This window comes from Saccopteryx leptura, chromosome X, assembly GCF_036850995.1.
Source record: "Saccopteryx leptura isolate mSacLep1 chromosome X, mSacLep1_pri_phased_curated, whole genome shotgun sequence".
Taxonomy (NCBI): domain Eukaryota; kingdom Metazoa; phylum Chordata; class Mammalia; order Chiroptera; family Emballonuridae; genus Saccopteryx; species Saccopteryx leptura.
Window position 1 is genome coordinate 38,672,362 of NC_089516.1, and position 26,864 is coordinate 38,699,225.

The following is a 26,864-nucleotide window of genomic DNA, read 5'->3' on the forward strand; positions in this document are numbered from 1 at the left end:
GGAGGTGGCAGAGATACCAGGAACTCAGTTTTGGATGTTAAGCTTTAGGTGCCTATTGGACATTCTAGTGGAGGTATCAAGTAAGCAGTTGGATATATAGGTGTGGAGTTCAGAGGATAGTTCCACACTTGAGATATATAGATTTAGGAGTAATCTATGTATAAATGATATTCAAAGTCATGGGCTAGATAACCTCACCTGGAGAATGACTATAGAAAGAGCAGAGGAAGGTAAGGGGAGGATAGAAGAAGAAAAGGTCAAGAACAGAGGAAGAAAAAAGCCAACAAAGGAGTCTGAGAAGACAAGGCCAGTGAGGATCATTTATCCAGATGCTCCTTTCTTTCAGGCCCAGCACCAAGGCCACATCTACTAAGACCCTTTCTTAAAAACTTGAGCAAAAGTGCTCTCCTCTTCTTTGAAGCCCTTTGTGCTCTATTACCTTCTTTAGAGCAATAGGAAAAACAGGGGCAAACAAGTTTGAGCTTCCTGAGGTCAAAGACCCCTCTCTAGTCAGATCCAGATGCCTTTGCAAAGATTTCCATTCTGCTTTCACAATTTGCACCACCTGTACCACCTACCATATCATTTACTTAACATATTTTCTTTAAATATATACACTTTTTAAGATTACCCAAGTTAGTCTTTTCTTAAGCAACAATAACTGTGAGCTCATGGGTTCAATATGCTACTTATATGTTTAATGCACATTACAGTAAATACATAACAATTATAATAAATGATCAGTTGTGTCCCACCTAAAATTATTTTATGTGCCAAAACATAGAATTTATTCAACACTTTGGGACAGATAAAGTCCTAACACCAGGTGACCCATATGCCAACTACTGGTTTCTATTTCCCCATAAGACAAATGGAGATAATTATATCTGCTTCATCTGGTTTTATCTCCCTTGCCTCTTTTCTTCTCTTGGTCCTGCTCTCACTCTGGCTTTATGATACTATCAATATTTTGTTCTTTTTCTCTCCCCATCCTACATATTCCTCCTTCATCTTCTTTATGTGTCTTTTTGCCTTTCTGGCTCTGACCATTTTTTTTTTATTTATCTGCCTCTGTCTGTCCTTCCTCTTTTCTGCTTCATCAGGACCATCAACAATAAAGTCTACATTGCAGAAGTCAAAGACAAGCACCAGGCAAAGAAAATCTATGAGGAAGCCCATCAGCAAGGAAAGACAGCTGCTCATGTAGGCATCAGGTAAGGCACCATCCAACCTAAAGAATGGCAAGTTCATTTTAGCTGTGTATTCTGGGGCTGACACATATTCTCTCTGGGTCTCAGTCTCTACTTATAAGGTCGGGACAGTGATCTCTACTTTATAGGATTACATAAAGATGATGTGAGCTAATGAATATAAAATCCTGTAAGAAAGTAGGTGTTCAATACATGGGAATTTACTTCCCCACTTCTACTTTCCTCCGACTAGCAGGATGTGGCTTGTTTAAGAATTGGCACCTTCCGGTAAGGTTATGTTTAAGTGAGATTTTTCTAAAACAAATCCTGTTTCCTGAGTTCCATTCTGCTGGCAGAAATGTATTGTCTTCTTTCAATGTTTCCTCCTAGCTTCCAAAGGAGTTTCATCAAGCACATAAATATTAGGTTTGGCTACAGCATATTGAGACAAGCTTAGGCATAGGAGAGGAGTGGGCGTGAGGGGCTTTTTGAAGGGGAAGAGGCATCCTGTGTAAACTGAAAACTCTATTTGTAAAATAAATCATTAGCCCCTTATTCTTCTAGTCTGGATTCAGATTTTCACTGACAGAATTTCCTTATGATAGAATTTCTGTCAAAGAATTTCTCAGGAAGAATATCCAGGAGGATGAATGAAGGAAAGAGACAGATTAATGACTGGTTGGCTAACTGTGGGCAAGGGACTCCATAAAACTAGAAGCCTTGTCAGGTCTGCTGGGAACAGAACAAGGATGGGCAGAACTAAGTCATCTAAGAGTTCACCACCTGCTCACAACATCCCAACCCCTTTCGATCCTCTTCCCTTTCATGCCCAGGGACCGAGATTCAGAAAAGTTCCGCATCTCCACCAGCCTGGCAGCAGGGACAGAGGTGACTTTTTCCCTCACCTATGAGGAACTGCTGCAGCGGCACCAGAGCCAATACCAGCTGGTGGTGAGCCTAAGGCCTGGCCAATTGGTGCCAAGGCTAAGTGTAGAGGTCACAGTCTCAGAAAGGACAGGCATTGGCTATGTTCACGTACCACCTCTGAAGACCAGTCGCCTAGGAAGCAACACTCACACAAGTATGTGGCAGAACTACTGGTCAACAGTAAAACTGGCCTTCTCTGAATGAGAACATTCCCCTTTACCCTGAGCTTCCCTCTGGTACCATTTCTGCTCTGTGCTCACTGACAGGATTCCTCCCATTCCAAACAATGAAAAGAGAACATGTTAGGAGTTAAAATTTTTAGGGGTATAAGCTCAGTCAGATCCATGCAAGCTACATGACATAGAAACTCTAGCCACTGCCCAGAGCTGTGATTTTCGTCATGAAAAAATAAAGACTAGGGGAGGGATTGCTGGGTGGGCTCGATGAAATCATGTATTGACAATGCTGAGGGATAAAAAAGCCAAAGCTTGCTTTGCTGGGAATCAGCACTGGGAAGGGGAGGGCAGTGGGAGGACAGCAGGAAGTGCAGGCTGTCCTTGAGGATATCGTCTCAGGCTCTGTGGGCCAGACGGACGTCCTGGCTGCAGCCTTGCTCTAAGTTTCATCTAGACGTGTTTGAAGGCCAGACTGACTACACCAGAACCACTACGTTGGAAATATAGATTCCTGGACCCTACCCTCAGTAGCTGGGGAGTAGCCCAATCATCTGTTTCTGACCAGTTTCTAGGCGAACTTGATGTCTGGCCAGGTCAGAGAAACACTGACCTGGCCTTCCTACCTCCTCTGAGAGATGAGTACACAGGCTCAGAGAAATCACTCCCGTCATGTGGCCATCCTCACCAACCTGTTTAGCTCAGAGTTCCTGCCTAATGTGACCCTGATAATCCAGAGCGAACGTGTGGTACACCAGAGGAGAGACAGACATACGAAACATGGGTTCAAATCTCAGCTCTGACCTTCCCCTGAGGTGGGGGTGCAGGCAGGTGACTCAAATGCTCTGCTTTCACTTTTCCCACCTGCACAATGAGGAGGTGCCATCTGTGGCCCAGGGGCATGGTGGGAATTTGAGAAAATCCCTTCCTGCTAATCACTGGTGCAGAATACTGAAGATTTGATGAAAACTGCAATCGTTAGAATTATTGAGCAATTACTAAGAACCAACCATGGTGGTTTAATCCCCACAAACACTGTCAATGAAATAGGAGCTATTATCATTCCCTTCCTACTCCTGTGGAGACTGAGGCTTAGAGAGTGTAAATAATTTTCCAGGGCCTCACAGGCAGCATCTGAGTCCATGGAGCCTGCACTCTTCCACCCAAAGCTAAAACTAGCCGCTCCCTCCCCCTGCTCCTTAAAGGTTAAAAGGGAGGGTAGAGCCAATCCTGTGGGGATAAAAACAGAACAAAGATCTCTGAGAGGAAGGAAGTCAAGGGAATGTATGTAAGCAGGCGCCTTCGAGAGTATGGGGCCTCAGTTTGCCCCTAAGCTTCCTGACAGCTGTAGCAGAAAAGGGGGGTGGCAGAATTCCCAAGTTCCCATATTCTGGGAGGAAAAAAAAAAGAGGCACACAGACATGTCTAAATAGACATGTGTCTTCAACTGAAATTCCAGAGGAGTTGATCTTATGACCAGCTCAGCAAACATCCGGGACCAGAAATTCATCTGTGTTTTCATGAGGCGCTAAAAGGCATATTCACACACAGGATTCTCAGAGTCAGAAGGCAGAGGGGGAAGAACGCACATGAATCTTGGAAGCAGAGCCTTGACAGACCACAGTCTGCCACAGTAGTGAGGGGCACAGGAGGAAACCTAGGCCCCATGAGTGTGTCTTACTCTCCTTACAACACACAACACACAGCCTCTCTGGCAGGAGACACAGGCTGCTGGTCTACCTGGGGACAGGACGCTGGGGCTCAGGATGCATGGCAGCTGAGCCCGGGCAAGGTTGTGCGTGCGGGTCAGACTGCCAGAGACCGGAAGCTGAAGGAAGGGCTGGATCTGCCAGGCTGGGTGGGCTTGCTGGAGGAGGTGGAGCTGGTTTTAGGATTTGGAGAGGGAGGAGTCTGACATGTGAGCAGGTGGAAGGGCATTGTAGGGAGGAGGAGCAGCAGGCGGTGTAGGGCTTTCTGCTCACCTTCCCTAGATATTGCTCCTTTTGATGTACCTTTGCCTGGCTTCCTCTTAGTGAGCCCTCCCTGCCATCCCACCCCAACCCTCCTCACTCATATAGGTGCAGCTGGCTCGCCCCCATCCACCAGAATTGAGAGGGGAGAGACTTGTGTCCGAATCACCTTCTGCCCAACACTGCAAGACCAGTCTGCCTTCTCCAGCTCAGGCATTATGGCTGACTTTGTGGTCCAGTACGATGTAGTCATGGAGGACATCATTGGCGACGTGCAGGTGAGGGGCCAGGGCAATGGAGAGAGCATGAGCTCTGGAGTCACACAGGTCTGGGCAACAATCTGGCTGCTTCAAGTTGCTCATGTCGTCCTCCCAGGGCTCAGGGAGTTCTAGTGAACAAACACAGGAAGCTGTGTGGTGACACAACTTCACTGCTGGAGAGACTCATGTGCTCCCCAAAAGTGGTGGACCTGGAACGGTACAAAAGGAATCCAGTTCCAAATGAATCGTTCCTCATTGAATCAAGTCATAGCTCTGTCTTAGCCAGTCCTTTGGAAAGTGAATTATTGGCCAGTAATAAGTTTCACATTCACAGGCTCTCACACTTTCTGCACCTTTGATGCCCCAATATTCTCTTGGACTTTCCTGCTGCATCCAAGTTTTCAAAGTTCTTTCTGTTTTATTTGAGCCATTTACCTAAACAGGAAACTCTTAAATTCTGAGCCCTCATACTCATGAAGGACGAGTGGAGATCTCTTGCACTGCTAGAGAATCGAAGCACTGATTCAAGACCCTTGGCTTTATGAGAATGCTTGCATAGCCTGCTGAGATGCCTCGTCCCGGACAACCTTTCCCGCCACACCTCTCACTGCCTCCAACACCCAATGGTCGTCCAGATGCCACCCCCACTACACCACACACCATTCTGCTAAAAGACCTAACCCTGCCATTCGTCTGTGTATGAACATTTGCTCATACCATCTGGTCTCCTGCGAATATCATCTTTCCCCTTTCCTTCATGGGTCAGTGTACTCCTTGTCCTTAAAGTCCTTGCTCAAATGCCACCTTCCTGATGACCTCACCTTCCTCACAGTTTCTCTGTCTTCTCTGGGCGAATGTAGAGCTTTGGTTTCACCTCTCCTCCTGCACTTATGTGTTCATTAATTCATTTGTGAGCACATCTCCACCAAGCAGAGCTAGTCTAACCCAGCCTTGTCCCCGCTGACTCTGAGAACTCAGAAAAGAGTTGGACACAGAACCTATTCTCCCTCTGGAATTCCCCAGTCCTGAAGGGGTCATATCCATAGAGTCTCCCCAGTCATGAAATGTAAGTATGTATATAAATCTGAAAGGGGTGATGTGCAGATACCACTGAGGAGGTTTTTAAGAAAGCCTTCCTAAAGGGGTTGGTCTTTGAATTAGCACGGGAAAAATGAATAGAGTCTGCCTCTACCTGGGCAGAAGGTGATGGGAATTCCATGCAGGGAGAGGAGAAAGAGCATGTGCAGAGCACAGGGGTGTGGCACAAGCAGCCTGCTGTGTAGGGGGACAGAAAGGAATTTGCCCTCTCAGGATAGAGCTGAGGGTACCCAGCCAGCAGGTGGCAGCAGTGGCCTTGACCTGGGGTTCTGTGGTGTGTGAGTTAAGGTATCTATCTGCTTCTTTGTTCTTTACCTTTTCCACCATCATATGACATAGAAATGCAGGCAGAATAGGTGGAACCAGGCATTGAATAATATGACCCACACTCCCAGCCCATTTGTGTCCTGACTCTTGCATCCCCTTACCAAGAACCCATCAATTTTCCTCGCTTTCCTACAAAAGTATCCCCATCTTTCAAAGGCCAGCACATTATCCCTCTATACAGTCGGTCAGGTCTCCCTAGAAAGCGAATATGTGTCGTGCCCACTGCTGGCTGATGTTGGAAACCTGGGGTGAATCAAACCCTGATCCTATTCACTGTTTCTGGGTGGAACAGAGATTGTCAGTTCTGACACAGGGTAAGAGGTGCTCTTTCAATGACACCACAAGTTATGAGGGAAGCCGTCATGAGTGGAGAAGGTGGTCACTGAGAAGGCTCCCTGAAGGAAGTGAAGACTGACCTGGGTCTTTAAGAATGCGAAGAAGTGTACCAAGTTGGGAGGGGGTTTGTGAGAGGGCAAAGGCACTCCAGCAAACTGAGGCTGCATGTTACAAAGAAGGGAGTCTGCACATATCCCGGGGTGTGTGGGCACGACAAGTAGGTTGGAGTAGCTGGAGCATTGATTTCAGCACCAGAAATGGGAAGAGGCGAGACCGAAGGCCGCCAGTGCTGCAGGGGCGCGACAAGGAACATGAGATTTGTCTTGACATGATCAGAGAGCCAAGAGAGGGAGTGGATTGTGAGACTTGTATTTAGAAAGGCCAGACTGAGCAGGAACTGCAAAGAGAAATGGATGGGATGGCAGGGGCTACAATAGAAGCAGGGACACATGAGAGAAAGAAGTCCTGAAGTGGGTCTGAGTAATTTTTGGACGGAGAGGAGGGGTGAACCTGAGGTATTCAGCAGATGAAACCATGAGGAGTTGGAGGCTGGTTAGGTGTTAGAAGGAGGAGCCCAGGAGAACTCAGGAGTGACACTCAGGTTTGTATCTGGAGTGACCATGTGGATGATGTGCCTTAAAAGACAAAGACACACAGGGCTGGATGGGGGATGGGGCAAAAAAGGAAGTTATTGTTAGGACAGGATTTATTGGAGGCGTCTTCAGACAGCTAGGGGAACGGGTCCAATAGTGAGTGGGTGTGCAGTTGCAGGGGGACAAGAATGAAAACATTGAACTGGAGAGAGAGATGTGAAGTCATGAGTGGAAATTTGGCAGTTGAAACCCAGAGAGCCCCAGGGAGAATGTGTAGAGCCAGAAGAGCAGATCCAGCGTGGCAGTTGCTGAGGCCAAGATTCCCATTCACGGAGCTATTGATCTCAGCTGTCAGGGTGTCTGCCCCACCAACTGCCAAGAGCCTGCCTGCTCAGAGCTCTAACGTCTTGTCACTTCCCTCTATCGGGCTACGCAAACATAAACGTTTTCTTGCAAACCATGATTCAAAACTATGGGGAAGCACCACTTAAGGGACAGGTGAAGAAAAGGGAGCCCCCAAAAGTGACTGGAGATGGACCAGACTGCTGGTAGGAGAATGAGGAGAGCACACCATCTCCGAATCCCAAGGGGAAGGGTCTTGAAGAAGCAGAAACAGAAATCAGTTGTGAAACTCATCAGGGAAGTATGTTTGATGAGGACTGAAACATGCCCACTGAATTTGGAAACCAACCAGTCGTTGTTGCCTTTAGTGAGGAAAGGGATGCCGTGTGGTGGAGGTGGAGCCCAGTCTGCGGTGGGCAGAGGAGTGAAGTGGAGATGGGAAGAGCCTTGCAGGTGCTGATGGAATTCCCATGGCCTGCTGCAGGGAGGAGAGAAGCTGGCCTAACTCTGGGTGGGATTGCGATCAGTGGGGTTTGTCTTAATGGATGGAAAGCACACAGCAATTTTGTATTTTAAAGAAGACCTTGTAGGGTGTGTTTGTTGGGTTGGAGAGCAGGAGCCTGACTGCTGGCGGAGGTGCTAGGGGCCAGCACTTCATGGGGCACAGGACGGCACCCTTTTGTCTTTCGGTAGAGGGAAGAGGTATATGGGATGCGGACTCCGAGGAAGGGTAAGGTGGCAGTCAGGGAACATGGCCTGGTGTCCTTAAGTTTCTTTGTGAGGAACGGAGGGAGAGCTTTCCTGGGAGTGAAAGGACACGAGAGCTGAGGTGAGTGTGAGAGGCTGGTGACCTGGCTTGTGCCTCTGGCTTATAGGATGTGACGTGTGGGGTGGGACCATGAGCACGGGACCACAGGGAGGTGGGTATGTTATTTTCCCAGAGCTCTCACCCAGGTAGGGGAAGAACAGAGGAGGAGGTCTGGCCTCTGCCTGTGGCTTGGCCCATTGCAAGGTGGTGGACCCGGCCTTTGAGAACTGCTGTAGAGTGCCAGGAAAGTGTGGACACCGAGCCTGCACATGCACTTGTGAATGAATGCAAAGGCTGGGTGGAGAGGAAGACCAAGAAGCCTCCCATGTTGTCTGAGGTCCCCTGGGAGCGGAGGACATAGTGTGTCCAGCCTTGTGATCAGAGAATGCCTGAATGGCAGAGAGGAGAAAAGCTGTTTATCCCAGGGCAGAGCCAGCTTCAGACGACTGGGCAGCTCAGACCCTCCCCCAGCCCATAGTTCTCCAGGCTGTGCTGATATTAGTCCCAGGGCCCTCCCAGCTCCCCCACTCCTTCCCTCAGCTATCCCAGCCCCCAGTCTGTGCAGAGGGAGACAAGGAGTAGGGGGAGGGGGCAGCAGCCAATCAAATCCCCTCAGCCTTAGGCATCTGCACCTGGTCTAACCAATCCCCTCTGAACAAACAGCTCACTCGGCCTCTGCTCTCTCCTCCCCTGCCTGCTCTGCCCAGCAACAGCAGAAAGGAGGTTTAAGGAGGAGAGGGAGGCCCTGCAAACTCCCAGACCCTGGCAGCTAAGGAGCTGGGCCCCAGGCTCACTCTATAGAGGGAGGTTAAAACAATAGTTCCAGTTCCTGGAGCCCAGGCAGAATGTCCCTAGGGGCCCTCAAGACTGTGCAAGCCCAGCTCTCATGGACAGGAACTCACATATTACAGAGATCCTGCTCCTTGCAGCCTTGGGCCACAAGCCAGTCTCCACAGCTCTGGGGCAGGCCCTGGACTGACAGTCTGAACAGAAGAGACACAGTTCTGGTGGAGGAGATGGATAGGGAAGAGACAGTGGCACTAATGCTTATTTAACTAGAAACAGTGATAAGGCCTAGGAAGGAATAGAGCTGTTTTTCATGTAGGAGAGTATGAGGGGAGGTAATTTAGAACAGCTTTCACAGTTCTTCTGGTTTCACCTCTTTTGTCCAGATTTACGACGGCTATTTTATTCATTACTTTGCCCCCAGAGGCCTTCCGCCTGTTGAGAAAAACGTGGTGTTCGTTATTGACGTGAGCGGCTCCATGTTTGGTACCAAGATGAAGCAGGTAATAAGAAACCTGGACACCTTTTGTACCTCTTCCTTTTAAGTTTCAGCAAGCAGAGATTGCTGGAACACTGGCTCCCTGGGGCCAGGGACCCTGTCATCTCATCTTCCTTGGAACTTATAGGCCTGGGCCTACTTTAGGGTCCTGGTTCCAATATAATCTCCAGAGAGATACATCCTATTCAAACTGCAGAAAATCACAGACAAAGAGAAAATCCTTTTTAAAAAGACTCGTAGGAAATAACACCTTGTTTGCAGAAGAACAAGGATAAGCATTAGACGTGTCTTGAAAAACCATTCAAGCAATAAGAAATTGGAGTGAAATATTTAAAGTGGTAATTGGAAAAATAAACAAAAAAAACACTGGCCTAGAATTCTGTGTACAGCATCATTGTCTGCCAAAGTGACGGAAACAAAGACTATCAGACAAACAAAAATTGAGGGAATTCTCATTAGGAGACCTGCCTCAAACAGGTCTCAAAATGTTAAAAGAAGTCCTTAAAAGAAAAAAGTTTTTCAGACAGAAGGAAAGTAGTATAATTCAGGTACTTAGATGTACATAAAGAAAGGGTGTTAGTGGAGGAATAAATGAAAGTAATATAAAATATTTTATTCTTAATTAATTGAGGTAACAGAAAACAATTTATTCAAAATAATAACAATTACATATTCAGTGGACATACCTTTTTGATGAGTCAAGTTAATGACAGCAATAATCTAAGGGACAGGAGAGGAGAATTGGGACTATCCTGTTACAAGGTGCAGAGGTTCTTCGACTTACGTTGGTGTTATGCACCCAGTAAACGCATCGTAAGGTGAAAATACCATAAGTCAAAAATGCATTTAATACACCTAACTTACCAAACATCATAGCCTACTTTCAATGTGCTCAAAGCACTTACATGAGCCTACAGTTGGGCAGTCATCTTCAGTATCATCTCAGGAATAATTGCCTTCCTCTTCTCACCAGAAACATGTTGACATTTTGTGACATAATGGGATGTGAAAACACAACACAAAGTATCCAAAAAAACACTGGCAACACTGTAGAGTATCTGTTGCTTTCTCACATGATTGTGTGGCTGACTGGGAACAGTGGCTTTCTGCCACTGCCCAGCATCACGAGAAAGTATTGGTCCTCATATTGCTATTCCAAGAAAAGATCAAAATTCAAAATTTGAAGTGCAGTTTCCGCTAAATGAGTATCGCCTTTGTGCCACCATAACGTTGAAAAAATCGTAAGTTGAACCACTGTAAGTGAGGGACTGTCTGTACTTGCACTACTTGTGAAGCTGTATACTGATATTTGAAAGTGGACCTGCATTAATTGTAAGTACATACTGCAGACTCTTGGTTAACCACTAAGGAAAAAATAAAAGCGAAAACATAGTGGATATGCTAAGAGACAAAAGAAAATCGACATATAAAACACTCCATTGAAAACATAGAAGGCAGAAAAAGAGTAGAAAACCAAAACAGGGGAGGATAAAAAGAAATAGTTTAAAATATGGCAAATACTAATCCAACTATATTAGCAATCACTTTAATTTTGAATAGTCTAAATACACCAATTAAAAGACTAAGACGGTTAGTACATTTAAAAACAAAACATAAACAACCAGACAAACAAGACCCAACTGTACATTATCTACAAGAAACCCATTTTTCAAGATAGACACTGATAGATTAAAAGTAATAGATAGAATGGAAAAAAGAGATGTACCGTGCTAGCACTAATCAAATGAAATCTGGAACAGCTGTATTAACTTCAAACAAAATAGACCTCAGAGCAAATAAATTATAAGGGCTTAAGAGGTCCATTATATATAATAATAAAAGGGTCAATTCTCCAAGAAAACATAACAATCCTTAACGTGTATGTGGCTAACAATAGAGTGTGAAGATACACGAGGCAAGAACTGATGGAATTGCATGGAGAGATGGATGAAGCCCGTGTTATAGTTGGAGAATTCGTTCTTTCTTTCAGAAATGGACAGATCCAGCAGGCAGAAAATCAGTAAAGACATAGTTGAACTGAACAGCAGCATCAGTCAATTGGATTTAATTGACATCTACACAGTACTTCATCCAACAACAGCACAAGACTCATTCATCTCATTCAACATGTATCGCTTGAAACATTTGCTGAAATAGACTACATCACAGACCATAAAATGCACCTTAACAAATTTAAAATAATAGAAATCATACAAAGGATGTTGGCAAATTAAGTGAAATTTAACTCAAAATAAGTAACAGAAGAATAGCAGGAAATCTCAGAATAACAGGAGATTAAACAACATACTTCTAAAAACATAATCTGTCCCTGGTTAACAGGATGGTCTCAGGAGAGGCCATCCTCTATGTCTCAGCCCTCTCAACAGAAACAATAATATGGTGCTCACCTCCCTATTCCAGAAAGGTGTGACCTGTCCTCAATTCATGGCAGGAAAGACTCTTATCCACTTAGAAGTACTCAAATCATCTTCCATCAGTTTAAGATGCAGAAAAAGGCAGAATACATACTGATATAAAGAGTTGAACATATAATATTGTGCTTAAAGTCATAGCATTTAGCAGTTCCAAATATAATATATGAATGTGAGTTCCTGGTCCATCACTGGTGAGCGTGGGACCTTGAGAAAGTACTCCGCCCCTCTCAGCCTCAGCATCATCACCTGTAAAATGGGGATAACATTAGTACTTTCTTCATTGTGTTGCTGTGAGGATTAAATGAGCTGATTGCACCTAGAGTATTTTTCACCGTGCCTGGAACACAGATGGATCCTGTAAATGGTACCTAATAGTAGAACCTACATACCCTATTTCCTGAACCTTCTATGTGCCCAGCCCTATGATTAGTAGTATCATGGAGAAAGGAGCCAGGAATTCTAAGTCCTGTTCTCAGAGGGCTCAATATCTGGATGGAGAATGAGTGGAATAAGTGAATCAGAAAAAGCTAAGAACTGTATGATTTCACACATAAATGGGATATAAAAATGAGACTTATGGACACAGATAAAAGGGAAGTGGTTGAAAGTGAGGGTGGTAAAGAGGGACAAAATGTACAGTGACTGAAAATGATTTGACTTTGAGTGATGGCCACAAAACACAATCAACAGCTTACATGCTATGGAAATGTTTACCTTAAACCTGTGTTGATCAATGCCACCCTGTTAAATTTAATTTTCTGAATAAAATTAAAAAAATAAAAAGAAGAAAATGTTCTACATAGACAGTCATGAACAGTCTGGAAAATAAAAAGTCCTAGTGTGAAGGGCATGGGTCAGAATAGGCAATCAAGGAAGGGTTGCCCAGGGAAGGAACAGCGCAAAAATGAGTAAGTCAAGGGGAATTGCAAAGGTCTGCTATCTACAGGACACAGCAAGAGCATAGTTGTGGAGACAAGATCGTATCTGGGTTATCTGGGAGCTGGTGAAGACCAGCCTGGAAGAAACAGAGGGTGAGGTGGAAGAACAGATTAGAAGGAACAGGACCAAGCATGCAAAGTCATAGAAAGACAGCTATAAAGACCTGGAATCATCAAGCTCTTCAACTTCAGGGCCCAGGGATCACTGAATTCTGGGTCTTGGGGTCCAGGAACCCTAGAACACATGATCCTCAGCTCTGTGAAAGCATGGAGCTTGAATTTTGCAGACTACTGCTGTCTAATAGCATTTTCTTGATGATGGAAATATTTTAAAATTCTGAGGTTCCAATACAGTATTCTGGCCCAATGACAATACTGGTCACTTGAAATGTAGTTACTGCAAGTGAAGAGACAGAATTTTCTCTTTTTCTTTTAAATTTTATTTAGAAAATTAAGTTTAACAAAGTAGTTTCAGGTAACATTTCTATAGCATTTGAACTGATTATTATTTTGTATACCCATCACCCAAAGTCAAGTCAATTTTTGTCACCTTCTATTTTTAGTTCTTTATACCCTTCCTCTAAACCTTCCTCCATTCCCCTCCTCCCCCATATCCCCTTCCTCCTGGTAACCACTTCACGTTTATCTATATCCACGAGTCTCAGTTTTAGACCCCACCAATGTGTGAAATCATACAGTTCTTAGCTTTTTCAGATTTACTTATTTCACATAGTATATTGTTCTTAAGGTCCATCCACGTTGTCATAAATGTCACTATATCATCATTTCTAATAGCTGAGTAGTATTCCATTCTATATATGTACTACATCTTCTTTATTCAATCCTCTGTTGAGGGACACTTTGATCATTTCCATGTTTTGATCACTGTGAATAATGCAGCGATGAATATGGGGGTGCATGTGTCTTTACGCACTAATGTTTTTGAGATTTTGGGGTAGATACTGAGTAGAGGAATTGCTGAGTCATATGGTAAACTATTTTTAATTTTTTGAGGAACCACCATACTTTCTTCCATAATGCTTGTACTAATTTGCATTTCCACCAGCAGTGAATGAGGGTTTCTTTTTCTCCACAGCCTCTCCAACACTTCTTAATAACTATCTTGTTGATAATAGCCATTCTGACAGGTATGAGGTGATATTGCATTGCAGTTTCGATTTGCATTTCTCAAATAGCTAGTGAAGATGAGCAACTTTTCATATACCTTTTGACCATTTCTATGTCCTCTTGGGAGAATGGTCTTTTTAGGTCCTCTCCACATTTTTCAGTTGGATTGTTTGCTTGTTTGTTGCAGAGCTTTTTGAGTTCTTTATATTCAATATATTTTGGATACTAACCCCTATCAGAGCTGTTATTTGCAAATCCCATCTCCCATTTAGTTAGCTGCCTATTTGTTTTGTTTTCAGTTTCTTTTCCTGTGAAGAAACTTTTTAGTTTGATATAGGCTCATTCATTTAGTTTTTGCCTTTACTTCCCTTGCCTTTGGGGTCAAATTCATAAATTGTTCTCTACGGCCAAGATCCATGAGTCTATTACCTATGTTTTCATCTATGCAATTTGTTTCAGACCTTATGTTTAGGTCTTGGATCCATTTTGAATTAATTTTTGTGCCGGGGAGAAACTGTAGCTAAGTTTCATTCTTTTGCATGTGGCTTTCCAATTTTCCCAGCACCATTTATTGAAGAGGATTTGTTTTCTCCATTGTGTATTTTTGAATAATATCTTGAAGATGTTTTGTCCATATATATGTGGGGTTTGTTTTTGGGGGGGGCTCTTGACTCTGTTCCATTGGTCTGTATACCTGTTTTTCTGCCAATACCATGCTGTTTTGATTATCATGGCTGTGTAATATAATTTCACGTCAAATAGAGTGATACCTCTGGCTTCATTCTCTTTCTTCAACACTTCTTTGGTTATTCAGGTGTTTTATAGCTCCATACAAACCTGGTAATTTTTTATTTCTTTAAAAAATGACTTTAAGCCTGACCAGGCAGTGGCACAGTGGATAGGGCATCAGACTGGGATACGGAAGACCCAGGTTCGAGACCCCGAGGTCGCCAGCTTGAGCGTGGGCTCATCTGATTTGAGAAAAAGCTCACCAGCTTGGACCCAAGGTTGCTGGCTCGAGCAAGGGGTCACTCGGTCTGCTGAAGGCCCGTGGTCAAGGCACATATGAGAAAGCAATCAATGCACAACTAAGGTATCGCAACGAAAAACTGATGATTGATGCTTTTCATCTCTCTCCGTTCCTGTCTGTCCCTATCTATACCTCTCTCTGACTCTCTCACTGTGTCTGTAAAAAAAAAAAAAAATGACTGAAATTTGGATGGGGATTGCATGAAATTTGTATATTCCCTTGAGTAATATGGCTATTTTAACTATATTGATTCTTCCAATCCATGAACATGGCATATTTTTCCATTTCATTGTATCTTTTTCAATTTCTTTCAACAATGTTTTGTAGATTTCAGTATGTAGTTCTTTCACATCCTTTGTTAAGTTTATTTCTAGTTATTTTATTGTTTCTTGTAGCATTTGCAAAGGAAATTATTTTTTGAGTTCATTTTATGAAGTTTCATCGTTGGCATATAGGAAAGCAGTGGACTTATGTACTGTATATTGATTTTGTATCCTACGACTTTACTGTATTAGTTTATTGTTTCTAAAACATTTTTGATGGAGTGTTTTGGGTTTTCTATATACAGGATCATGTCATCTGCAAAACGTGATACCTTTACTTCTTCTTTCCCGATATGGATGCCTTTTATTTCTTTCTCTTGCCTGACTGCTCTGGCTAAAACTTCCAGAAGAACGTTGAATAAGAGTGGAGAGAGTAAGCAGCCTTGTCTTATTTCTGATATTAAAGGAAAAGCCTTCATTTATCAACATTTAGTATGATATTAGCTGATAGTTTATAATATATGGCCTTCATTATGTTGAGGTACTTTCCTTCTAATCTGATTTTATTAAGTATCTTAAATGTAAAGGGATGTTATATCTTATCAAATATCTTTTCTGCATCTATTGATAAAATCATATGATTTTTGTTTTACATTTATTGATGTGGTTTATTATGTTGATCAATTTCCTCTTGTTGAACCATCCTTCTGCTCCTGAAATGAATCACAATTGATCATGATATATTATTTTTAATTTGTTTTTTTTTTTTCGATTTGCTAGTATTTTGTTTATGATTTTGTATGTGCATTCATTAGAGATGTAGTTTTCTTTTTCTGTATTGACCTTGCCAGGTTTTGGTATAAGGGTTATGTTGGCCTTATAAAATGTGTTAGAGAATATTACTTCTTTCTCTATATTTTGGATGACTTTGAGAAAGATAGATACCAAATTTTCTTTGAACGTTTGTTAGAATTCACTAGTGTAGCCATCTGGCCCTGAGATTTTGTTTTTGGTGAGGTTCTTGATAGTTGTTTCTGTTTTCTCCCTGCTTTTAGGTCTATTTAGGTTTTCCACTTCATGACTCAGCCAAGGAAGATTGTATAGTTCTAAGAATTTATTCATTTCCTCTAGATTGTTGAATTCTGTGGCATATAATCTTTCATTATATTCTACTATGATCTTCTGTATATCTATGATGTCTGAGGTAATTTCTCTTCTTTTCTTTTGGATTTTGGTTATGTGAGTCCTTCCTTTTGTTTTCTTAGTGAGTCTAGCTGGTGGTTTGTCGATTTTATTGACCTTTTCAAAGAACTAGCTCTTTGTGTATTAATTTTTTCTATAGCTTTTTTGTTCTTTGTTTCATTTTGATCTGCTCTAATTTTTACTATTTCCTTTCTTCTGCTGACTTTGGGTTGCCTTTGTTCTTCTCTTTCTGGTTTCTTAAGGTGTGATGTCATGTTGTTTTCTTATAATATCTCTTATTTCTTGATATAAGCCTGTCATGATATAAATTTTCCTCTTATTACTACTTTAGCTGGTTCCCAGAAATTTTGATATGATGTGTTATCATTTTCATTTTTCTGTACATATCTTTTAATTTCTGCTTTTATTTCTTCTTTGATCCCATCATTTTTAGAAGCATGTTGTTTAATTTCCACATTTTTGTGGGTTTCTTTACTTCCTTTTTACAGTTAAATTCAAGTTTCAAAGCCTTATGTTCATAAAATATGCTTGGCATAATTTCAATCACCCTAAATTTGTTGATGTTAATTTTGTGGCCCAATATATGGTCTATTCTTAAAAATGTTCCATGCACACTGGAGAAGAATGTATAATCTGACATTTGAAAATGAAATGTCCTGTAAATGTCTACTAGGTCCATTTGGTCCAGTGTGTCATTTAAGGTCATTTTTTTTTTTTTTTTTTTTTTTGGAGAGAGTCAGAGAGAGGGATAGATAGGGACAGACAGACAGGAATGGAGAGAGATGAGAGCATCAATCATCAGTTTTTCGTTGCGACACCTTAGTTGTTCATTGATTGCTTTCTCATATGTGCTTTGACTGTGGGGCTACAGCAGACCGAGTAACCCCTTGCTCAAGCCAGAACCTTGGGTCCAAGCTGGTGAGCTTTGCTCAAACCAGATGAGCCTGCGCTCAAGCTGGCGACCTTGGGGTCTTGAACCTGGGTCCTTCGCATCCCAGTTCAATGCTCTATCCACTGCGCCACTGCCTGGTCAGGCCAAGGGTTGATATTTCTTTATTGATTTTCTGTTTGGATGATCTATCTAAAGGCGTTATGGTGTATTGAAATCTCCAAGTATGATTATGATTTTGTCTGCTTCTATTTTTAGCTCAGTTAGTAGATGTCTTATATATTTTGGAGCTCCCTGGTTTGGTGTATATATATTAAGAAATATTCTCTCTCCTTGATACAATAACCCCTTTATCATGAAATATCAATCTTTGTCTCTGGTAACCATTGTTGCCTTGAAGTCAGCATTTTCAGATATGAGTATGGCTACTCCTGCTTTTCTTTGGATATTATTTGCTTTGAGCATTATTTTCCAAACTTTCACAATGTATCTACTTTGTCTTTACAGCTAAGATGTGTCTTTTTTTTTTACAGAGACAGAGAGAGAGTCAGAGAGAGGGATAGACAGGGACAAACAGACAGGAACGGAGAGAGATGAGAAGCATCAATCACCAGTTTTTTGTTGCGACACTCTAGTTGTTCATTGATTGTTTTCTCATATGTGCCTTGACCGCGGGTCTTCAGCAGACCAAGTAACACCTTGCTCGAGGCAGCGACCTTGGGCTCAAGCTGGTGAGCTTTTTTGCTCAAACCAGATGAACCCGTGCTCAAGCTGGTGACCTCGGGGTCTCAAACCTGGGTCCTTCCGCATCCCAGTCTCACACTCTATCCACTGCGCCACCACCTGGTCAGGCAAGATGTATCTTTTGAAGGCAGCATGTGGCTGGGTTTTGCTCTTCATCTGTTCTACTATTCTGTGCCTCTATTGGTGAGTTCAGTCCATTTACATTTAGGGTAACTATTGTCACATGAGGATTTCCTATAGACATTTTATGTCTTCTTTTCTGGTAGCTCTGTGTCTCACTTGGTTCTTCTCTTTTGTGTTTCTGTCAGTTGTTTCTGTTTTGTGGTATTCCATACCTTTTTCCCTTGTTTCTTCTTTTTTTAAGCTATGTGTTTCAGTAGTAGCTTTTCGTGGATGGTTACATTTAAGTTATTAAGGGGAAAATATTCATATGTTCAAGTGTCCTTTGTCTTATGAGTGCTTCTGCACTCCATCCTCCTTTGCTACTGCTGATTTTCATCCTCTCCCTTTTTATGTTATTGTTGTTACAGATTACCTTTGCTTTTATTGTGAACTTGTTAGAGCTTTTACTTATAGTTTTAATTTGTTTTGTTCTTTGTATGTTGTCAAATAACCTCCTTGACTATTTCTTGCAATATGGTTTTTCTGGTGATAAATCCCTCAGCTTCTGTATGTTTGCAAAAGTTTTTATTTCTCCTTTATATTTGAAGGATAACTTTTATGGATATAGTATCCTTGGTTGGTAACTCTTCTCTTTCAGTACTCTGAATGTTTGGGTCCAGTCTCTTGTGGCTTGTAGAGTTTCTGCTGAGAAGTCTGATGATAAACTAATGGGATTTCCTTTATATGTTATGGTCATCTTTTCCCTAGCTACCTTGAAGATTGTTTTTTTGTCATTGATTTTTTACAATTTTACTACTATGTGCCTTGGAGTACATCTGTTTGGGTTGTGGTAACTCAGCGTTCTGTTTGCTTCTTGCGTTCGAGGCTCTAACTTTCCATCAGTTTGAGAAAAATCTCACCAATTATTTGTTTGAATAGACTCTCCATTTCCTTCTTCTTCTCTGCTTCTTCTGATATATTCATTATTCTTATACTGCTTTTATAGAGTCAGACAATTCTTGTATAGCTTTTTTAGTTTTTTTAATTTGTGAGTCTCTCTCCTCTCTGTAGCATTTCTACTTGCCTGTCTTTGCTGTCACTGATTCTTCCCTTTATCTAGTTTGTTCTATTAGCTAAACTTGCTGCCTCAGTCTTTAATTCATGTACTGAGTTCCTCATCTCTGTTTTTAAAGTTTCAGTCTCCATGGTGAGGTATTCATTTTGTTCATTAATTTGTTTTCTGAGTTCATTAAGTTGCCTATTGGTGTTTTCTCACATCTCACTGAATATATTTAGTACTTCAATTTTGAATTCTCTATTAATTAACTCTAAGGTTTCCATGTGGTAGAGATTTTTTTTCAGGAGATTTTTTTTTATTTTCTTGCTGAACTATGTATCTGCCTTGTGTATCCATGGTATTTGATTTCTTCTTCTTTGATGACATTTGAGAGTTGTATTGTTAAGAACCCTAACAAAAAAAACAACTAAAAATAATTTAAATAAACAAATACAATGAAAATATAATATTTTTTAAAATATGACAAGTACAGAAGAAAAACACAGAAAGAAGATCTAAAACTAACAAAAAAGTAAAAAATAAAGAACCCACAACAAATAAGAATAAAATGGATAAAAATTAAAGAAAATGAAATTCAAAGAGAAAAAAATAATAAGGGGAAAAAAAGGAAAATAAAAAAATAAATTTTGATTTTGAGAAATTTCCTCCAGTAGGTGTTGTTTATTACAACTTTTAACTCTGCAAAGTTCTTGATCTGTCCTCTGCTGAGATGTTGCTGTAGCAATGATGTAAGTGTGTCAGCCATCGCATTGATGGGTGGGGTGTGTTGTGAGGGCTTTACAGCTTCAGCTTTCCTGCTTTACTGTTCTAACAATCACAATCTCAGGCTTCTGAGTGCTCCTTCCCATGCCTCAAGAGACCTGAGGACAAGACATAGAGCACCTCTGTTCTTTAGAGAAGAAAGTGGCTCTGGATAGTTACTTTGAGGTTTGTATCTGCCACTTTTAAAACCTATGAGGTGAGGAAGGTGAGACCTGAGATGCTCAGAGCTGCACTTTGGTTTTCTATGTCTCTGCCAAGTGTGGGCTACAGGCATACCACAGGAATACTGGCCATGACCCTGTGCTCTGGCTTCTTTGGATTATTTCTCCTTCTGACCCCCTATCTCACCAATCTTCCTGGCATAAGGAGACTCAGACACTTCAAGTTTCCTTGTTTATACCCCTCAAGGAAAATCCAGAGGCCCCAAGCCTCCTCCCTCCCCATAGTCCAGCAGAGAGAAAAAATCACCCAGCCACTCCTGGTTTGTCTCCTCTCCTCTCCAAAACCCACCACGAATGCATTTTATCTTCCACCCCTCTTTTCAACCTGTCTCACCTTTAGTCTATTTTGTGCATGGATCTTTCAGGCATACCTGCAAGCCCTGCTGGGCTCCTTCACTGCATTATAGTTGTTCAATTTGTTGAAATTTCAAGGGGACAGATCAGGAGGTTCTGTCACACCACTATTACTCTGACTTCACCAGTCTATTTTTTTCTTTGATTTTAACTAACTTACATTTACATTTCAATAGTTCCATGTGGCTAGAAGCTACCATTGGACAGTGCTGTTCTAGACTCTGAGCCATAGAACCTATAAAGCATTTTGACCTGAGAATCTTAGACTTACAGAGTGCTGGAATCAGAGTCTTAGACCTTAGTACCTTGTATAGAAAGAGCTTTCAGTCTTGAGCAAGATCTCCAATCTTAATCTATCTCCTTCACTTTTTCCAAACCCCACAGACTAAAAAAGCCATGAATGTGATTCTTGGTGACCTTCAGGCCAATGACTACTTCAACATCATCACCTTTTCTGACACAGTTAGTGTCTGGAAAGCTGGAGGCTCCATGCAGGCCACTGCCAAGAATGTACACAGTGCTAAGGACTACCTGGGCCACATGGAAGCTGATGGTTGTAAGTATTGGGCAGGCTGTGGTGATGTGGGAAATTCTTAGAATGCTTCCTTCATTACCTATCCACCTCACCTCTCACAATGCCTGGAATATCACTATTACATTTTAAGCAAATATGTTACCTTGTGCTTCTTCTCCTAGTGGAAAGAACATAGCTGATTCTCCATGGATTTTAGGGCCCATTTCCATTGTATTTGAGTTTCCTCCTCTTTAAAGTACATTAAAAAATTTGTGAAGACTTAAATACAAAACAAAATAATAATCTGGATATTTACTTCCAAGCATTAAGTTGCTTCCCTGATTCTGGATTTTGAACAATCATCTCTCAAACAATTATTAAAGTATTCCCACTACCAACTCCTGTCAACTCATCCATTTCTTTCCTTGTAGTATGAAGGTGTGAGGTGCTATCCTTGGGTAGCTGCCAATCTGACTAAAGAATGAGACATCTCTGCCCCCCAAGAAACAGACCAAGCACAGTCTGAGATAGGGAGTGATAAAAGCCAAGAAATACTGACAGCTGTCAGAGGGGAGGAGCATGGGGGGACTGGACAAAAAGTGAAGGGATTAGCCAAAAAACATATATGTAAGAAGACACATGAAGTAGTGGGCAGATGGTGGTTTGCTGAATTGAGCAGTTGAAATCTGTATGGTTTTGCAAACCGATGCCATCCCAATAAATTCAATTAAAGAAATGCCAAGGACATGTGGGCCCCACTGTCAGATATCAGGGAGCCTGTGCAGGGATGGAGACTTGGGAAGGATAAGAAACAGAAAGAGTTTGAACAAAGATCAGGTGATATGACTGAACTTGAGAGGTTAGTGAGGTGCCCAGTGTGTCTCCAATGGGGGTGGAAATAACTAGAAAAGATGATCTCACAGTCTGCTCCTCAATTAGGGACCGACATCAACACAGCTCTACTGGCAGCTGCTTCAGTGCTGAACCATAGCAACCAGGAGCCTGGCAGGAGTTCCAGTATCGGGAGGATCCCTCTCATCATTTTCCTGACAGATGGGGAGCCCACAGCTGGTGTGACAACTCCCAGTGTGATCCTCTCCAATGTCCATCAGGCACTGGACAGCAGGGTATCCCTTTTCAGCTTGGCCTTTGGGGATGATGCTGACTTCCCACTGCTACGTCGCCTGTCCCTGGAAAACCGAGGAGCAGCCCGGCGCATATATGAGGACACTGATGCAGCCCTACAGCTGGAGGGCCTCTATGAGGAGATCTCCATGCCTCTGCTGGCAGATGTGCGTCTGAACTATCTGGGTGGCTTGGTTAGGGCCTCCCCTTGGGCCCTTTTTCCCAACTACTTTGGTGGCTCAGAGCTGGTAGTGGCAGGTTTGGTGCAGCCAGGTGAGCCAGAACTGAGCATCCACTTGACAGCCCGTGGCCACAAAGGTCAGCTTCTTGTGGCCCATCACAGTGAGGTGGCCACCAACAGCAGCCAGAAGGCCTTTGCTTGCCCAAGTGAGCCAGCTCCCAATGTAGCCCACTTCATCCGTCGCCTCTGGGCCTATGTCACCATTAGAGAACTGCTGGAGGCACACTTCCAAGCCCGTGACACCACCAGTCGCCACCTTTTGGCTGATAGAGTCCTCAATTTATCCTTTGAATACAACTTTGTCACACCTTTAACTTCATTGGTCATGGTGCAGCCCAAGGAGGTCAGTGAGGAGACCAGAAGACAGACTTCCACCACAGCTGGGCCAGGCACCATTATGCCCTCATCTGCCAGCAGGCATGGCCTAGGGGAAGGCACAGCCCAACCAGCTTTGATGCCCAAGGTCTCTCCCAAATCAAGGCTTGTGAACCCAAAGTTCTTATCCTCAATTACTCCTGCTTCTGCAAAGAAGATGGCCAGTCTTAAGGAGTTGGAGCGACAGGGTCAGAGCCCTAGTATCCTGTCCATCCCGGGGCTCAAAATTCCAGCACAACACGATTCTGACACCTTGATTCAGCCAACTTTCAGGACAAAACCTGATGCCTTTGTGCCCTCAAATTCTGGTGCCTTATTGCTTCCAAAGTCCAGCACTCCATCACAAAAGAATCCTAGGACCCTATTACCTTACATTTCCAAGACACAAATCCCACTTCTGAATCCTGGCACCCCACCCCCACCCAAAGTTGGAACTATGAAACCCATCACTTCACTGCATTCCACACCTGTTGCTCCATCACAACCTAAACTAGAAACCACATCACACCCCCAGTCTGGAGTACTCACATCACAGTCACCGAAAAATCTGCCCAGATGTAGAGTCTCCACACTTCAGATCCCCAAATACCCACCACATGCCAGACCAAGGACTCCTGCTCCCAAGACCCCAAGTAACATGTCATATCCTAGACCTGGGATTCTCTTACACAAGACCCCCAAAGCCCCATCACCTCTTAAACCTAGTGTCCCACCTCACCAAACTTCCCTAAGCTTATCACTTTCTAATCCTAGAACACTGATCCCCAATAAATCCAAAACCTTATTACCCTCTAGAACTGCCAGACCCAGGCCCCTACCTCCTCAGAGCCTAAGCACAATCCCAACCACAATCTCAAATACCACAAGTCCTAGCAGTAACATGACTGCCCCTGTCCTTAAAGAACCCCTCCCTACTCTCTTTCATCCCACCCTGCCTTCTCTGCTGCCCCCTGGAAGGCTCTGGTATCAGCATGATCTGCTGTCAGGACCCCAAAGCACAAGGGAAATTCTGGGACCATCTGTGTCACGTGTCCCAAAAATAGGTCTGTCGAACAGCTCCAAGACTACACCAGAAGGCAGCCCCCCAACCCTGCCAGCCTTGCTGCCTTCTAGAACCCTTCCTGAGGCAGTCAGGCTGCTCACTCTCCCTGAGGAACTAGAGCTGCTGTCTAAGTCAATGGTGGAGTCCAAGTTTGTGGAGTCCTTGAACCCACCGGCTTTCTATACTTTCCTTACTTCTGAAGAAAATGGTGAGTGTCATGGGCAAAAGGGCAAGGCATGAGGGGGAGGTATGAATAGAGAACACCAAGAACTGGGAGTGTGCAAGACTTTGAAGATTCCAATCATAGCACAGCCACTTTCTTGCTTGCTTGTTTGAAGCTTTGAAGCTTTGAACCAGCTACTTACCTTTTCTGGGCCTCAGTACATAGGCACAGAATTAGAGGCCCTGGGAGAGAAGGGATGTTAAGACTGGGAAGGGTGAACAGAAACAACCTGACCAAGCTATGGCTTTGGCATTTGATTTGTTGGAGAAGAGAACTAGCTGTTCATGCTTCCAAACCAAGATAGGGATGTGAGGTTATAAATGGGAGCATCACTGGGCAAGTCGTGTCTGATTGGTTCTTTTGTGCTCTGTGGATAGCACTGTTTAATGAAAGGGGTGTAAAAATTAAGGAAGACAATGACAATTATCTTTAAATTTCCCAAAGTCTGTAAAACAATAATGCAGCATTTTTTAGCTTTTCTTATGTGTAGCTACTGCTCTACTTTCATCTACCTTCATTTAACACTGACAAGAACATATTAGTATCCTCATTTTACACATGTGGGAACTGAAGCACAGAGAGGTGAAGTAACTTGCTTCATGTCACACAGCTAGTAAGAGATTTGAACCTACATAACCTAGTCCCAGACTGAATGTGCTTCACCACTCCACTATTCTGCTTTCCTAAGAGGAGTGACATTTCCTGGGTGAGCTTACAGTACAGGATTAGAACCAGTTGGGAGTAGCAGTAACTAACAGGAATACAGATGTAAGCATGATAGCTTTGATATGCTCCTCTCCCTCACCACCAACCCCTCCCAATATCCCATCCATCTTCAATTCTTAAAAATGTTACCCCTAATATATTGTCAATGCACCCACTTCTCATCCTAACTTCACTATTGTAGGACAGAACATCATTGTGTCTCACCTAGAAAACTATTCCAGCCTCCTCACTGGTCTCCCTGATCTCTCTCTTGAAAGAAGCTCTTGGCTACTCTCCCACAGCAGTCAAACAGATCTTTTAAAAACATAGATTACTTCATTTCCCTTTCTTAGTGAACCCCTTAAGGTTTTTCCTTCACACCTAGAATGAAGTCCAAAGTTCTATTTATGGTCTACGAGGCTCTTCATGACTTTCCCTCTACCCTATACTTCTCTGACCTTACCTTGTCTCACTTACTTTCTGACCTCTAGCCCCACTAGCCTCCTTTCTAGTCCTCCAATGGGCACTTCTGCTTGGTAAACTCTCTGAACTGCCTTGCCCTGCCTTCTTCCTACCACCCTCACCTCTTCTGTTGTCACTCATGCTCTAGCTCATGACTTAGATCTTAGTTCAGATCCCATTCTCCATCCATCTCACTATCCTAGACTACGTCAAGTATCTGTTAACTCCCTCAGTTACTTTATTTTTTTTCTTTTAACATTTATCGTCATTGGTAATTATTATTTCATTCATATCTGCCTCTCTGACTAAAATATGAAGTTCATCAGGTCAAAAATTATGGCTACATCTTTCACCACCATATCCCTAATACCTAAACAGTGCCTAAAGGAAGGAAAGAGGGAAGGAGGGAGGCAGAGAAGGAAGGAGGGAGGAAGGGAGGGAGGGAGAGAGGGAGGGAGGAAGAGAGGGAGGGAGGGAGGGAGGGAGGGAGGGAGGGAGGGAGGGAGGGAGGGAGGGAGGGAGGGAGGGAAGGAGGGAAGCATAAGTGCTGTGACAAAGAATTTTGAACATAACCAAGTTTGAAAGACTAATATGCTATGGAAAACATAAGATCCCATTCTTAGCAATATGCCAGTCAAATTGGGAAGCCAATGAGGACTCTTCTTGTCAGAAAGAAAGCGTGCCCTTTGGTAAATCCAGGGATCCTTTGTCCTGAGAGTGTGAAAGATTTCTCTTATTTCTTTTGCGCTTGGCAGGAACTCCACATTGGCAAGGCAATTCTGAAGAGATCCTGGAAAGAACTGGAGGCAGCATGGAACCTCAGGGAAGTTCTGTGGGACTAGCAAAAGGTGAACAAGGAACTCCACTGACCAAGATCTCTAAGCTTTCATTTCCATTCAATTAGAATATTCCCTCAATAGGCATTGTGTGAGTCCAGAGGAGAGACAATGTGTTAGTTTTCCATTGTTGCATAACAAATTACCACAAACTTTGTAGCTTCAAGCAATATCCATGAATTATCTCACAGTTCTGTAGGTCATAAGCCTGGGCACAGGTTAGTTGGATTCTCTGTTTAAGGTTTCAGAAGACTGAAAAAAGGTGTCTATCAGACACACACCTAGACACACATATTTTTGACACCCTCCATACCCACACACATTAACATGCAAATATGTACCCAAATCCACATTGACATACAGTACATTCCCAAGTATATATAATGACACATATATCAACACACTCAGACATGCATACACTGATGCCCCAGATTCATCCCAATACTCAGGAGCTCAACACACACAAGCACACATACTCTGCTACTCTGGACGTATGAAACACACTAATGCAAACAAATACCATGACACATGCAGATGCATGCACACTGACATGTTCAGATACACATCAGTATCAACTAACACACAACCAGACACACACAACATAAATGATTCACAAGACACATAACACCAACATATCCAGAGACACACATAAACATACAAAAAAATACACATTCTAACATAGCACCTTCTCCAACCTCTCTCATGTCAAATCCTTCTCACACTTCAAACCTCCCTAACTTTTTTGACCCATATTTAAAGGACTCATATGATTAGGTCAAGCCCACCTAGATAAACTTCCTATTTTGAGGTCAACTACACCACACAATATACCCTATTTATGGGAGTGATATCATATCACAGTCCTGGAGATTTTACAGGGTGTGT

General features: G+C 42.8%; 1 protein-coding gene across 1 annotated transcript in view; it reads left to right on the forward strand.

The window, feature by feature from the left end:
- Nucleotides 1-26,864, forward strand: part of ITIH6 (inter-alpha-trypsin inhibitor heavy chain family member 6) — a 35,661-nt gene that overhangs the window by 5,627 nt on the left and 3,170 nt on the right. Inside the window, exons 3-9 of the mRNA XM_066357497.1 lie at nucleotides 1,104-1,214; nucleotides 2,024-2,271; nucleotides 4,369-4,538; nucleotides 9,197-9,313; nucleotides 20,841-21,012; nucleotides 21,910-23,961; nucleotides 25,899-25,991. Coding sequence (XP_066213594.1) covers nucleotides 1,104-1,214; nucleotides 2,024-2,271; nucleotides 4,369-4,538; nucleotides 9,197-9,313; nucleotides 20,841-21,012; nucleotides 21,910-23,961; nucleotides 25,899-25,991 — 2,963 coding nt within the window. The remainder of the gene's footprint in view (nucleotides 1-1,103; nucleotides 1,215-2,023; nucleotides 2,272-4,368; nucleotides 4,539-9,196; nucleotides 9,314-20,840; nucleotides 21,013-21,909; nucleotides 23,962-25,898; nucleotides 25,992-26,864) is intronic.